The sequence below is a fragment of the Delphinapterus leucas genome, chromosome 2 (genome assembly GCF_059928025.1).
Source record: "Delphinapterus leucas isolate spDelLeu-1000000601 "Yukka" chromosome 2, BTC_Dleu_Yukka2, whole genome shotgun sequence".
NCBI classification, from domain to species: domain Eukaryota; kingdom Metazoa; phylum Chordata; class Mammalia; order Artiodactyla; family Monodontidae; genus Delphinapterus; species Delphinapterus leucas.
The window spans coordinates 141,280,419-141,295,212 of NC_143130.1; the positions used below are offsets into that span (position 1 = coordinate 141,280,419).

At 36.8% G+C, this 14,794-nt stretch overlaps 1 protein-coding gene across 7 annotated transcripts in view; it reads left to right on the top strand.

Annotated features, from left to right (window-relative positions):
* Nucleotides 1-14,794, top strand: part of MNAT1 (MNAT1 component of CDK activating kinase) — a 230,940-nt gene that overhangs the window by 116,529 nt on the left and 99,617 nt on the right. For 5 of the 7 annotated variants that reach the window (XR_016392185.1, XR_016392184.1, XM_089907781.1 and 2 more), the window contains exon 7: nucleotides 4,322-4,443. Coding sequence is in view for 4 of the 7 variants with exons in the window: in XM_089907781.1 (XP_089763907.1) it covers nucleotides 4,322-4,443 (122 nt within the window). In the remaining 3 variants the exon portion in view is untranslated. Of the gene's footprint in view, nucleotides 1-4,321; nucleotides 4,444-12,847; nucleotides 14,617-14,794 lie in introns of those variants that run through there. The other 2 variants (XM_022570436.3, XM_022570440.2) reach the window with 2 other exon arrangements.

Here is a 14,794-nt window from a genome sequence, read left to right on the forward strand (position 1 = left end):
CTAACATTTTCCTCATAGGACTTCTTGTTGAGATAGCTGGTCTCTTGGTGATTTTTTAAAAAAATCTTAATTATGTCAGTGATTTGTACTGTAAGTTCTTCCTCAGCTTTAGATTTGAGAAACTTGGCATCTATCTCACACCAGTTTTGGGGGGAAAAGATTGGATATTAGAAGACTAGGTTGTGTATGATTTATGAACTTTATTTTCTCATTCTCATGATAAATAGAATTACCACTGAGTAATGTTTATTTCTCTCTAAATGCTATAATAAAAAAATTTGTCTTTTTGAACCTATGGCATTTTGACCATATCAAAATTATTAGAATTTGTATAGAAATCTAGGACTTACTTATTAATATCAGACTTTTAAATTGAGCAACTGTGATTATATTATCTAAAAATAGGATATTGATAGGCAGTGTGGTATGGTAGAGCCCACACTGGACAGGAATTAGGAGATAAGACTCTAACTATGTGACCTTAGGAGAAATTTATACTTTAGAGGTCTTAGTTTCTTTATCCATAAAATAAGGAAGTTAGGGGAAAAGAACACAGGCTTTAGAATCTGACACCCTTGGCTTTTAATCCTCAATCTGCCATTACCTACAGTGTGACCTTGCTAAGTCACATATCTAAGCCCCTGTTCGTCATTTGTAAAGTAGGGATGATAGTATTTATCTCATAAAACTATTGTGAATACTAAAGAAATAATGCATTAAAAGCCTTTAGACCAGTGCCTGGCACTGAGTAAATAATGTTAGCTATTATTATTGTATGATCTTTTATGTACCCACAAACTTGCAGACAATACTTTGGATTATATGACATCATAACTTTTTTTTTTTTTTTGCTGTATGTGGACCTCTCACTGTTGTAGCCTCTCCTGTTGCGGAGCTCAGGCTCCGGACGTGCAGGCTCAACGGCCATGGCTCATGGGCCTGGCTGCTCAGAGGCATGTGGGATCTTCCTGGACCGGGGCACGAACCTGTGTCCCCTGCATCGGCAGGCGGACTCTCAACCACTGCGCCACTAGGGGAGCCCGACATCATAACTTTTAACTTGGGCATCATTGTTGCTATTTAGGGAATGATTACTTTTAATGTGTTCATTCCCACGTTAATGACTTAAGAGAGCCTGTCTTTTTTTTGAATGTTATCTTCCTTGGAAAATATTCCAGCTCTTGGAATTATCCATTTTGTATCATCTTTCCTGGGTCTTGCTTTCCAATTTGTAATGTGAAAATGGAGTAATCAAAGTAATCTGCATTACTGTGTTATGGGATAACTATAATATAATAGGTGTCCTTTTAAAATTCTTACAGTTTCCTTTATCTTCTTTTTTTTTTAACCTAAAAATGTGACAGTAATACTGGACTTTTTGTATAATGTGACAGGAGAATATAGTACCTTAGTAACTTATGAAGAAGACACTTTGAAACAGGGATGTCAAAATGCCACTCAGAATGTCCTGCTTAGGCAGGCCCCTTCTTAACCTGTGTAATACTCTGTATTCAGATTCATTGTTCAGAAATTGGATTACTGAGAGGTAGTACAAGATTTAGCTTGACAGTTTCAAGTTTATTTAGAAAGGCTCTGAAACATATGGAGGTTAAGGGTTAAAATAATGTTAATGGAGTTTTCCATATATCTCACTTTTATTTCATTTTTGATGTGTATTATTTCAGCCAGGTAAATGAGCAAATCAGAATATCTAAAACCATTTTAATTTTTTTAATTTTAATTTTTTTTAAAGACACATTTTTAATTTTCACCAAGAATTTTTATTATTTCAAAAAATTTTTATTTATTTTATTTTTGGCTGCGTTGGGTCTTTATTGCTGCACACGGCTTTCGCTAGTTGCGGCAAGTGGGGGCTACTCTTTGTTGAGGTGCGTGGGCTTCTCATTGTGGAGGCTTCTCTTGTTGTGGAGCACGGGCTCTAGGCGGGTGGGCTTCATCTAGTTGTGGCGTGTGGGCTCAGTAGTTGTGGCTCGCAGGCTTTAGAGCACAGGTTCAGTAGTTGTGGTGCACGGGCTTAGTTGTTCTGTGGCATGTGGGATCTTCCCAGACCAGGGCTCGAACCCGTGTCCCCTGCACTGGCAGGCAGATTCCTAACCACTGTGCCACCAGGGAAGTCCTGAAACCCATTTTAAAAAATTGTGGTAAAATATATATTACATAAATGTTACCATTTTAACTATTTTGAAGTATGTTCACAGTGTACATCCATCACCACCATCCATCTCCAGGATTTTTTTTATCTTCTCCAATTAAAACTCTGTACTCATTTAAATAGTAATGCCTCATTCCCTGCCTCCCCACACCCTCTGGCAGTCATCATTCTGCTTTCTGTCTTTATGAATTTGACTACTCTAAGAACCTCATATAATTGGAATCATACAATATTTATCCTTTTGTGACTGGCTTATTTCATTCACTTAGCATAATGTCTCCAAGATTCATCCATGTTTTAGCATGTATCAGATTTCTTTCCTTTTTTAAAACTGAATAATAGTCCATTGTGTGAATACCCTATTCACTATCCATCGATGGACACAAGGTTACTTTTACCTTTTGGCTATTGTGAGTAATGCTGCTGTGAGTAGGGGTGTACAAATATCTGTTCAAGTTCCTCCTTTCACTACTTTTGGGTGTATACCCAGAAGTGGAGTTGTTGGCTTATATGGTAATTTTATATTTAATCTTTTGAGGAATTGCTGTCTGTTTTCCATAGTAGCTGCACCATTTTACATTCCCATCAGCAATGGACATGAGTTCCAATTTCTCCACATCCTTGCCAACACTTGTTATTTTATGTGTTTTTTTTGTTTTGGATAATAGCCATCCTAAATAGCTGTGGGTGTTAAGTGCTACAGTTGGGCCCTCTGTATTTGTGGGTTCCACATCCATGGCTTCAAGCAGCCATGAAATTCAGTCTGGGTTTGGTTGAATTCATGGATGCAGAACCCAGGCATGAGGAATCTGGGAATAGGGAGGCCTGACTGTGCTAGTATGCCATTTTATATAAAGGACTTCTGCATCCATGATTTTGGTATCCCTGGGGCAACTTGGAACCAGACCCCTCAGGGATACTGAGGGGCAATTTTATATCCTCATGGTTTTGATTTGCCTTTCCCTAATGACTAGTGATGTTAAACATCTTTTTTGGTGCTTGTTGGCCATTTGTACATCTCTGGAGAAATGTCTGTTCAAGTCCTTTGCCCAAGTTTGCTGAAGGAGTTTTGAGGTCACAGTGTCAGAGAAGCTATTAATATGATGGTAAACTAGCTAGGATAATGCTACATGGTATTAAACTTGTTGAAGAGAAGAACCATGAGTCATATGCAAACATCCTCAGTGGTCGTTCCTCACCACCTCAGTTGCACTGTATCACTTTTAATTCATGGAGAGAACAAATGTTTTATGTATCCAACTTAGTAATTTAAGTAATGGAAACTAAGGGAGGTAACAAGAGGAATAAATTATAAACCAGAAAACATTGGAATTAATAACTGTAAGAACTAGTTTTTATTAAAAAGTTAGGACATAGAGAAGCTGGTGAGAACTATACCAAGAAAAATAACAGACTTAGAGTTAGAATCAGAAAACATAGACTATATAAAAAAATACGGATTTTTAAAAATTAGAATTATGTGCTCAGATTACAATAAATATATAAATCTCAGTGTAATGGTGCTATGTGGCTGAGTGGTATTTTATTTTGTATATTTTTCATCAAGTATGATCTTTTTATTTTATTTATCCAGTAGTTCTTTTCAGAAAAATACATGGATATTCCATTCAACTTAATTTTTAGCATAATATTCCTCATTTTGTGTGTGTGTGTGTGTAAGTAGACATCAGATACACATATTTGTTAAGTAAGTTTAATTCCATTGTAAAGACTTAAGAGAATAGATATTTATGTGGCAAAACTTTGCAGAGAATAATTTCATTAGTGTCCTTCCTTAACTAAAGCTTTCAACAAAACACAGGTTACCAAAACTGTCAAAGTTGTATAATAAAAATAGAAAAATGTGAGAATAGACTATGCTTATATGTTTCCTGAATTCTATCATTGACATTTAACAGCTATACTCTTTAAGGCTAAATTTTAATTTAATTATGGATTTAGTTTTCTTCCTTTAAATCATGTGTCACTGACTATGTGTTAATTATATAATACGGGTTTCAGTAATGTAATGAATAATGGGTAATATTTTTAATGTGAGGAATTTAGCTCATCTTTAAAATGACTGCAAATAAGTATTAATATGAAAGTAATATTAAAAAGTATTATTTTCCTTCATTTTTCTAACAGGGCCAACATATTACATTACCACCCATTCAAAAGCTTGAAGAAGCTCTATATGAATATCAACCACTGCAAATAGAGACTTGTGGGCCACAAGTTCCTGAGCTTGAGATGCTAGGAAGACTTGGGTAAGTGTTCAGAAGAACTTCTCATTGAGGAACTGATGTTTAGGACTTGGTTGTTGCCATTTTTAACTGATACTTTAGCATTCTTAGATTTTGAGTTTACAGAACTTTACTCTTTTGTAAGAAATGAATGGTGCTTAATACTAAGTTAATCTGTTATTTTTCCTACGGTCCTATTAGGTCTTTTGAGACTGAGACTGGATTGTATTAGTTCCCTTTTAAGGATGTCATTGGCAGCCAGCCATACTGAAGTAGCTGTTCATTTTCGGCTCACTGTGTATTTTTTTTAGAAATAGGGGCTTAATTTAGTCAGCAGTAAGCCAGTGAAAATAGAGTTGAACTCATTGCCATGAAAAAGAGTAGATTTACTCAATGTCTGTTCTGTATAGTGAAATTATATTTATGAGAAATGAGCTACAAAATATATTTTGTCAAAGGGTATGATGTAGAGCTGGCCCAGTGGCTCAAAACCTGTAATATATGCATCCATTTTGGAAATGAACTTGGGATTATGGCTTTTGTGAGTGATGGAGATGATCACATTCTGTCTTAGTGGAACAAATGGGTATTTGTGTACTTATGGAAAGTATAGATATAAACTTTGTTGGATGGAGTAAATCATATCTTGATCTGGTGTCTTAATCTAAACTACTGAATGAAAAGATAATCTAGAAACAGTTGTTTCTTAACAAAATAAAATAGCACGAAGAGTATAATGTGGATCAGGAAACTTACACAAGCCTATTAGATAGCCTCATCCACCAGAGGGCAGACAGCAGAAGCAAGAAGAACTACAATCCTGCAGCCTGTGGAACAAAAACCACATTCACAGAAAGATAGACAAGATGAAAAGGCAGAGGGCTATGTACCAGATGAAGGAACAAGATAAAACCCCAGAAAAACAACTAAATGAAGTGGAGATAGGCAACCTTCCAGAAAAAAAAGTCAGAATAATGATAGTGAAGATTATCAAGGACCTCGGAAAAAGAATGGAGGCAAAGATCGAGAAGATGCAAGAAATGTTTAACAAAGACCTAGAATAATTAAAGAACAAACAGAGATGAACAATACAATAACTGAAACGAAAACTACACTAGAAGGAATCAAAGCAGAATAACTAAGGCAGAAGAATGGATAAGTGACCTGGAAGACAGAATGGTAGAATTCACTGCTGCAGAACAGAATAGAGAAAAAAGAATGAAAAGAAATGAAGACAGCCTAAGAGACCTCTGGGACAACATTAAACGCACCAACACTCACATTATAGGTGTCCCAAAAGGAGAAGAGGGAGAGAAAGGACCTGAGAAAATATTTGAAGAGATTATAGTTGAAAACTTCCCTAACACGGGAAAGGAAATAGCCACCCAAGTCCAGGAAGTGCAGTGAGTCCCATACAGGATAAATCCAAGGAGAAGCACGCCGAGACACATAGTAATCAAATTGGCAAAAATTAAACACAAAGAAAAATTATTGAAAGCAGCAAGGGAAAAATGACAAATAATATACAAGGGAACTCCCACAAGGTTAACAGCTGATTTCTCAGCAGAAACTCCACAAGCCAGAAGGGAGTGGCATGATATACTTAAAGTGATGAAAGGGAAGAACCTACAACCAAGATCACTCAACCCGGCAAGGATCTCATTCAGATTCGATGGAGAAATCAAAAGCTTTACAGACAAGCAAAAGCTAAGAGAATTCAGCACCACCAAACCAACTCTACAACAAATTCTAAAGGAACTTCCCTAAGTGGGAAACACAAGAGAAAAAAAGGACATACAAAAACAAACCCAAAACAATGAAGAAAATGGTCATAGGAGCATACATATCAATAATTACCTTAAACGTGAATGGATTAAATGCTCCAACCAAAAGACACAGCCTTGCTGAATGGATAGAAAAACAAGACCCATATATATATATGCTGTCTACAAGAGACCCACTTCAGACCTAGGGACACATACAGACTGAAAGTGAGGGGATGGAAAAAGATACTCCATGCAAATGGAAATCAAAAGAAAGCTGGAGTAGCAATACTCATATCAGATATAATAGACTTTAAAATAAAGAATGTTACAAGAGACAAGGAAGGACACTACATAATGATCAAGGGATCACTCCAAGAAGAAGATATAACAATTATAAATATATATGCACCCAACATAGGAGCACCTCAATACATAAGGCAACTGCTAACAGCTATAAAAGAGGAAATCGACAGTAACACAATAATAGTGGGAGACTTTAACACCTCACTTACACCAATGGACAGATCATCCAAAATAAAAATAAATAAGAAAACAGAAGCTTTAAATGACACAATAGACCATATAGATTTAATTGATATTTATAGGACATTCCATCGAAAACCAGCAGATTACACTTTCTTCTCAAATGCACACAGAACATTCTCCAGGAGAGATCACATCTTGGGTCACAAATCAAGCCTCAGTAAATTTGAGGAAATTGAAATCATATCAAGCATCTTTTCTGACCACAATGCTATGAGATTAGAAATGAATTACAGGGAAAAAAATGTAAAAAACACAAACACATGGAGGCTGAACAATACATTACTAAATAAGCAACTGATCACTGAAGAAATCAAAGAGGAAATCAAAAAATACCTAGAGACAAATGACAATAAAAACATGACGATCCAAAACCTATGGGATGCAGCAAAAGCAGTTCTAAGAGGGAAGCTTATAGCTATACAAGCCTACCTCAAGAAACAAGAAAAATCTCAAACAATCTAACCTTACACCTAAAGGAACTAGAGAAAGAAGAACAACAAAACCCAAAGTTAGCAGAAGGAAAGAAATCATAAAGATCAGAGCAGAAGTAAATGAAATAGAAACAAACAATAGCAATGATCAATAAAACTAAAAGCTTGTTCTTTGAGAAGATAAACAAAATTGATAAACCATTAGCCAGACTCATCAAGAAAAAGGGGGAGAGGACTCAATTCAATAAAATTAGAAATGAAAAAGGAGAAGTTACAACAGACACCGCAGAAATACAAAGCATCCTAAGAGACTACTACAAGGAGCTCTATGCCAACAAAATGGACAACCTGGAAGAAATGGACAAATTCTTAGAAAGGAATAACCTTCCAAGACTGAGCCAGGAGGAAATAGAAAATATGAACAGACCAATCACAAGTAATGAAATTGAAACTGATGAAAAATCTTCCAACAAACAAAAGTCCAGGACCAGATGGCTTCAAAGGTGAATTCTATCAAACATTTAGAGAAGAGCTAACACCTGTCCTTCTCAAACTCTTCCAAAAATTGCAGAGGAAGGAATACTCCCAAACTCATTCTATGAGGCCACCGTCACCGTGATACTGAAACCAGACAAAGATACTACAAAAAAAGAAAATTACAAACCAGTATCACTGATGAATATAGATGCAACAATCCTCAACAAAATACTAGCAGACAGAATCCAACAACACATTAAAAGGATCATACACCATGATCAAGTGGGAATTTTCCCAGGGATGCAAAGATTCTTCAATATACACAAATCAATCAATGTGATATGCCATATTAACAAATTGAAGAATAAAAACCATATGATCATCTCAATAGATGCAGAAAAAGCTTTTGACAAAATTCAACACCCATTTATGATAAAAACTCTTCAGAAAGTGGGCATATAGGGAACCTACCTCAACATAATAAAGACCATATACGACAAACCCACAGCCAGCATCATTCTCAATGGTGAAAAACTGAAAGCATTTCCTCTAAGATCAGGAACGAGACAAGGATGTCCACTCTCACCATTGTTATTCAACATAGTTTTGGAAGTCCTAGCCACAGCAATCAGAGAGGAAAAAGAAATAAAAGGAATACAAATTGGAAAAGAAGTAAAACTGTCACTGTTTGCAGATGACATGACACTATACATAGGGAATCCTAAAGATGCCACCAGAAAACTGTTAGAGCTAATCAATGAATTTGGTAAAGTTGCAGGATACAAAATTAATGCACTCTCTTGCATTCCTCTACACTAATAATGAAAGTCTGAAAGAGAAATTAAGGAAACACTCCCATTTACCATTGCAACAAAAAGAATAGAATACCTAGTAATAAACCTACCTAGGGAGACAAAAGACCTGTATGCAGAAAACTATAAGACACTGCTGAAAGAAATTAAAGATGATACCAACAGATGGAGAGATATACCATGTTCTTGGATTGGAAGAATCAATATTGTGAAAATGACTATACTACCCAAAGCAATCTACAGATTCAATGCAATCCCTATCAAATTACCCATGACATTTTTTATGGAAATAGAACAAAAAAATCTTAACATTCGTATGGAGACACAAAAGACCCCGAATAGCTAAAGCAGTCTTTAGGGAAAAAAATGGAGCTGGAGGAATCAGACTCCCTGACTTCAGACTATACTACAAAGCTACAGTAATCAAGACAGTATGGTACTGGCACAAAAACAGAAATGTAGATCAATGGAACAAGTTAGAAAGCCCAGAGATCAACCCACGCATCTATGATCAACTAATCTATGACAAAGGAGACAAGGATATATAATGGAGAAAAGACAGTCTCTTCAATAAGTGGTGCTGGGAAAACTGGACAGCTCCATATAAAAGAATGAAATTAGAACACTCCCTAACACCATACACAAAACTAAACTCAAAATGGATTCAAGACCTAAATATATGACCGGACACTATAAAACTCTTAGAGGAAAACATAGGAAGAACACTCTTTGACATAAATCACAGCAAGATCTTTTTTGATCCATCTCCTAGAGTAATGGAAATAAAAACAGAAATAAACAAATCGGACCTAATGAAACTTCAAAGCTTTTGCACAGCAAAGGAAACCATAAACAAGACGAAAGACAACCCTCAGAATGGGAGAAAATATTTGCAAATGAATCAACAGAGAAAGGATTAATCTCCAAAATATATAAACAGCTCGTGTAGCTCAATATTAAAGAAAGAAACAACCCAATCCAAAAATGGGCAGAAGACCTAAATAGACATTTCTCCAAAGAAGACATACAGGTGGCCAAGAAGCACATGAATAGCTGCTCAACATCACTAATTGTTAGAGAAATGCAAATCAAAACTACAATGAGGTATCACCTCACACCAGTTAGAATGGGCGTCATCAGAAAATCTACAAACAACAAATGCTGGAGAGGGTGTGGAGAAAGGGAACTCTCTTGCACTGTTGGTGTGAATGTAAATTGTTCTCCACTATGGAGAACAGTATGGAGGTTCCTTAAAAAACTAAAAATAGAATTACCTTATGATCCAGCAATCCCACTACTGGGCATATATCCAGAGAAAACCATAATTCAAGAAGACACATGGACCCCAATGTTCATTGCAGCACTGTTTACAATAGCTAGGTCATGGAGGCAACATCGACAGACGAATGGATAAAGAAGTTGTGGTACATATATACTATGGAATATTACTCAGCCATAAAAAGGACGAAATTGAGTCATTTGTTGAGCCGTTGATGGATCTAGAGACTGTCATACGGAGTGAAGTAAGTCAGAAAGAGAAAAACAAATATCGTATATTAACACATGTATGTGGAACCTAGAAAAGTGGTACAGATGAACCGGTTTGCAGGGCAGAAGTTGAGACACAGACGTAGAAAACAAACGTATGCACAACAAGGGGGAAAGCCGCGGTGGGGTGGGATGATGGTGTGCTGAATTGGGCGATTGGGGTTGACATGTGTATGAAATTGATGACTAAGAAGAACCTGCTGTACAAAAAAATATATAAAATTAAATTTAAAAAATTTTTAAAAAAGACTAAAAAAAAATACAATGTGAAAAGAAAGCGATGGATATGGTGAAACCAAGTAATAAAAAAGTAATGAAAAAAAAGTCCCCAACAGCAAAAATAAGGTAGGTGAAACAGATAATAAACGCTACAGGCATCTTCAAAACCCAAACTGCAATCTTGAACATAAAGTATAGTATTTTACATATGAGTGTGGAGGCTCCAGGTTCAAATTACTGTGAAAATTATAGATAATTCACTTATCTGCTTTTTGGTAGATCTTAAGATTTTCTTTAGTTTTGTATTCTCTTAAAAGTCCTGCAGCCTCCAAGCATGAAGCCGTGGGGAAGTGAAAAAAAACCTAAAACCCCTTTTGAGTTTTAGATAACAAATTTATCAAATAATTGGCCTGAATGTTAAAATTGAAGCTTGAAAAGAGAGACAATATTGGGTTTTATGTAAAAAGGTATAAGTGATATAGACATTGATTTCTTATTTCTTCCTGGGTTAGCAGGGGCCAGAATTCTGTATCTTTCAAATAAATTTTCTTATAATCTTTACTTTTAATATTAGTGAGGACAGAGTGTTGAAAGTACTCCTCTGTTACAGTTGGTTTTTCTAATAATTTTGTTATTAAAATTACGTTTGAGGGCTTCCCTGGTGGCACAGTGGTTAAGAATCCACCTGCCAATGCAGGGAACACGGGTTCGAGCCCTGATCCGGGAAGATCCCACGGAGCAACTAAGTCTGTGCACCACAACTACTGAGTTTGTGCTCTAGAGCCTGCGAGCCACAACTACTGAAGCCCATGCGCCCAGAGCCCATGCTGCTCCACAGCAAGAGAAGCCACCGCAGCGAAAGCCCGTGCACTGCAATGAAGAGTAGCCCCCACTTGCCACAACTAGAGAAAGCCCATGCACAGCAACGAAGACCCAACACAGCCAAAAATAAAGAAATAAAATAAATAAATTTGTTTAAAAAATTACATTTGAAAGGTTATGGAAATGGCCATGAATAATAAGAACACAAAAATAAACTGTACAACTGTTAGTACAAAGGATAGGAAGAGGGAAAAACTTGGCTGTTGTACTGTTCCTACACTATGCATGAAGAGGTATAATAGTATTTGGAGATATTTAGTATAAATCCTAGAGCAACAACTAAAAATGTAAAACAAAGAGGGACAGACAGTAAGCAAGCAACAGAGTAAATAATGAGATCCTTAAAAATACTCCATTAGTGAAAAGGAGGGCAGGAAAAGGGAGGCAAAAAATGAAGAGATGGTATAATTAGGAAAGAAATAGCATGGTGGTAGATTTAATGTTAACTATATCAGTGATTACATTGTTCTAAACAAGCACTATCCAATAAAGCTTTCTGAAATGGGAATTCTGTGTCTGTGCTGTTCAGTATAGTAGCCACTAGTTGCATGCTTCTCCTGAGCATTTGAATATGCCTAGTGTAACTGAAGAATTGTATATTAAATTTTATTCAGTTTAATTTAAATAACCACATATGGTTAGTGGCTACCATGTTTGATAGAACAGGTCTAAATACTCCAAATAGTAGGCAGAAATTGCCAGATTGGATTAAAAAAGCAAGATTTTACTGTATATTTTCTCTAATAACGTGACATTATATATGAAGATATAGTTTCTCTGAGCTTTAAAAGTTTCTCTGAAATCTTGGGACTATAATTTGTTTTTATTTTGTAAATAACTCAGCCAGTATCTCTTCACAGATTTCTTCTGCCCCATTTTCTCTATGTTTTCATTCTGAGACTCTGATTTCACATAGGTAAGACCTTCTGATGTTGTTTTACAGTTCTTTGATGCTCTATTTTGTGTTTTTCAATCTTTTCTTGAGTTTTGTGTTTCATAAGTTTGGATAATTCTTCTTGTCCTTTCTTTACAGTTCACTTATTCTTCTTCTATGTCCCTTTTGCTGATAAGCTCATCAAAGGAACTCTTTCTGGTATTGCAGTTGTCATTTCTAGCATTTCCATTTCACTCCTTTTTGTAATTTCCATCTTTTTGTTGAAATTCCCTGTCAGTTTTCACATATTATCCACTTTTTCCACTAGATCCTTCAGCTTAGTAACCATGTTATTTTCAGGTGCCTCTTTGATTGTTCTAACATCTCTGGGTCTGATTCTATTGACTATTTTATACCTTAATAGTAGATTTGTTTTTCCTGCTTTCTTGTGTTTATTGTAATTTTCTTTGAATATTGTACAACAGAACAGTAGAGACTGAGATAAATAATATTTATGGCCAGCAATATTTATGTCCCTTTTTCTGTTAGGCCATTAGTGTAAGGAGTTGAGTATCAAGTCTGTAGTTTGATCTCAGTTTGGTTGTTGTTGCTCTATCACAGGCTTCAGATTCTTCCAGCCAGGACCTGTTGCCACTTTGTACCTAGTATGAGGCCTGGAGTGCTGGAGGGTTTTTCTTAGTCTTCTTGCTCCACCCTCAGCTTTCAGCAGACTCTGTAAGCTTGAGCCAGAAAGGGGTTCTCTCTCTCAGTGTCCCTCCTCAGCGATAGACTCCTCTTGCTTTTTACTTGGAATGAGTCTTGTGGTAGGAGCAAGGGGGTTTCTTAGTTCTCCTGTTCTGATTTTTGTTTCAGGAGGTCTGTGTGCCAGAGCGTCAGAGTGGTGCTTTCTCAGTGTACCTTTCTCTTCCCCAGAGGCAAACAACTTCTGTCTCCTATTTCAGGATGCAGTTGAGTTTGCTATCCTCTCCCAACCCCACAGGTGAGCTCTGCCTTGTGATGGTGGGGATGGGAAGTCTTGGGTATAAGACAGTTTCCTGCCCTTCTTTCAACCTCTGCTTCGCATCATTATGTTAGTTTAGGTAAGAGTGGGTTTCCTGCCTTTCCTCAGTGATTGAAGGCTTTATTCTGTGTCAGTACAGGGTTGGGGAGGGTGGCAGTAGGTTTTTTTACTCCTCCTCTAGTGGCACCCAACCTTTGCCCTACCCCAGCAGCTGAGTCTTGGCTGTTTTTTTAATAGTTCATTTCCTCATGCATGTTCAATTTTTGCTGATTTTTACTTGGTCTACTCAATGGAATACCCTCCTCATCTTCCTCTTTTAATCTGCTGTGGTGCTGCTGCTGTATATTTGTATGTTAATATTTAGCTAACCCTGTTAGAAGTCTCTGTAAAATAGAGTAGCTTGATTGACTGTTTTCTTTTTTTCTTGTTTTGAGTAAAATTTTAAAATTGAATAAGCTTTGGCAACACTTTTGATTGTTTGGAGCCCTTTTTGTTTTACTTCTGTCTTTACTATTGTGGTTTGAATTTTAAAATGTAGGGTAGGGCTTCCCTGGTGGCACAGTGGTTAAGAATCGGCCTGCCAGTGCAGGAGACATGGGTTTGAGCCCTGGTCCGGAAGATCCCACATGCCGCGGAATAACTAAGTCCGTGTGCCACAGCTACTGAGCCTGTGCTCTAGAGCCCGCAAGCCACAACTACTGAGCCTGTGTGCCACAGCTACTGAGCCCGCGAGCCACAACTACTGAAGCCCGTGCACCCAGAGCCCGTGCTCCGCAACGAGAAGCCACTGCAATGAGAAGCCTGCGCACTGCAACGAAGAGTAGCCCCTGCTCGCCGCAACTAGAGAAGGCCCACACACAGCAATAAAGACCCAATGCAGCCAAAAATAAATAAATAAGTAAATAAGTAAGTAAGTAAATTTATAAAAAAACAATGTAGGGTAAGCACAATTTACATAAGGTATAACTATAGTGTTTGTACTTTCCCCAAGTTTTTCATATCTAAAATCTTATTTGATCCTAAATAAAGGATGCTGGATCATGGTTTTATTTTGTTTTGTTTTAGTGGTTGGGGGGCTTTCATTAATTATTGACTATTTAAAATATAGTTAGTTCCAGAATTCTAGAAGTATACTTTTGTCTCTCTCAACAAAGACTGTACAATATATTCTGTATCCACAACATTTAAGAAGACAAATTGTTCTGATTATGAGTTTGTATGTATTTCAAGCAATGGACCTTGATTATAAGTTTCTTTTAGCTTCTGTGGCTAAGTAGGGGAAGAATTTCTAGGTCATCCATAGTGATGTCAGAATTGCTAAAGAAACATTGACTTCTTCTTGATGTAGAAGTATCTACCAAAATAGAATGTGTCTCACACCTTCCTTCTCATCAGCCTTGTATCTTAAGAAAGGGATTGAATTCTTTTTTTAAAATAATATTTTATTTATTTGTTTATTTTGTTGCCTGGGTCTTAGTTGCGGTAGGTGGGCTCCCCAGCTGTGGCATGTGAACTCCTAGTTGCGGTGTGCATGTGGGATCCAGTTCCCTGACCAGGGATTGAACCTGGGCCTCCTGCATTGGGAGTGCAGAGTCTTAACCACTGTGCCATAAGGGAAGTTCCGTAAGGGATTGAATTCTACACAGTTTCTTTTTGGGAGCCAGGATGAATTAGCTCAGGTGGCCTCTTTGGTGACATGTTATGACTTCATACTTAAACATTTGCCAAAATAAATCCTAAGTAGATTTCTTACTTTACTAGTTCATTTTCTTTTCTGGAATTATTATTTGAAGCTATAT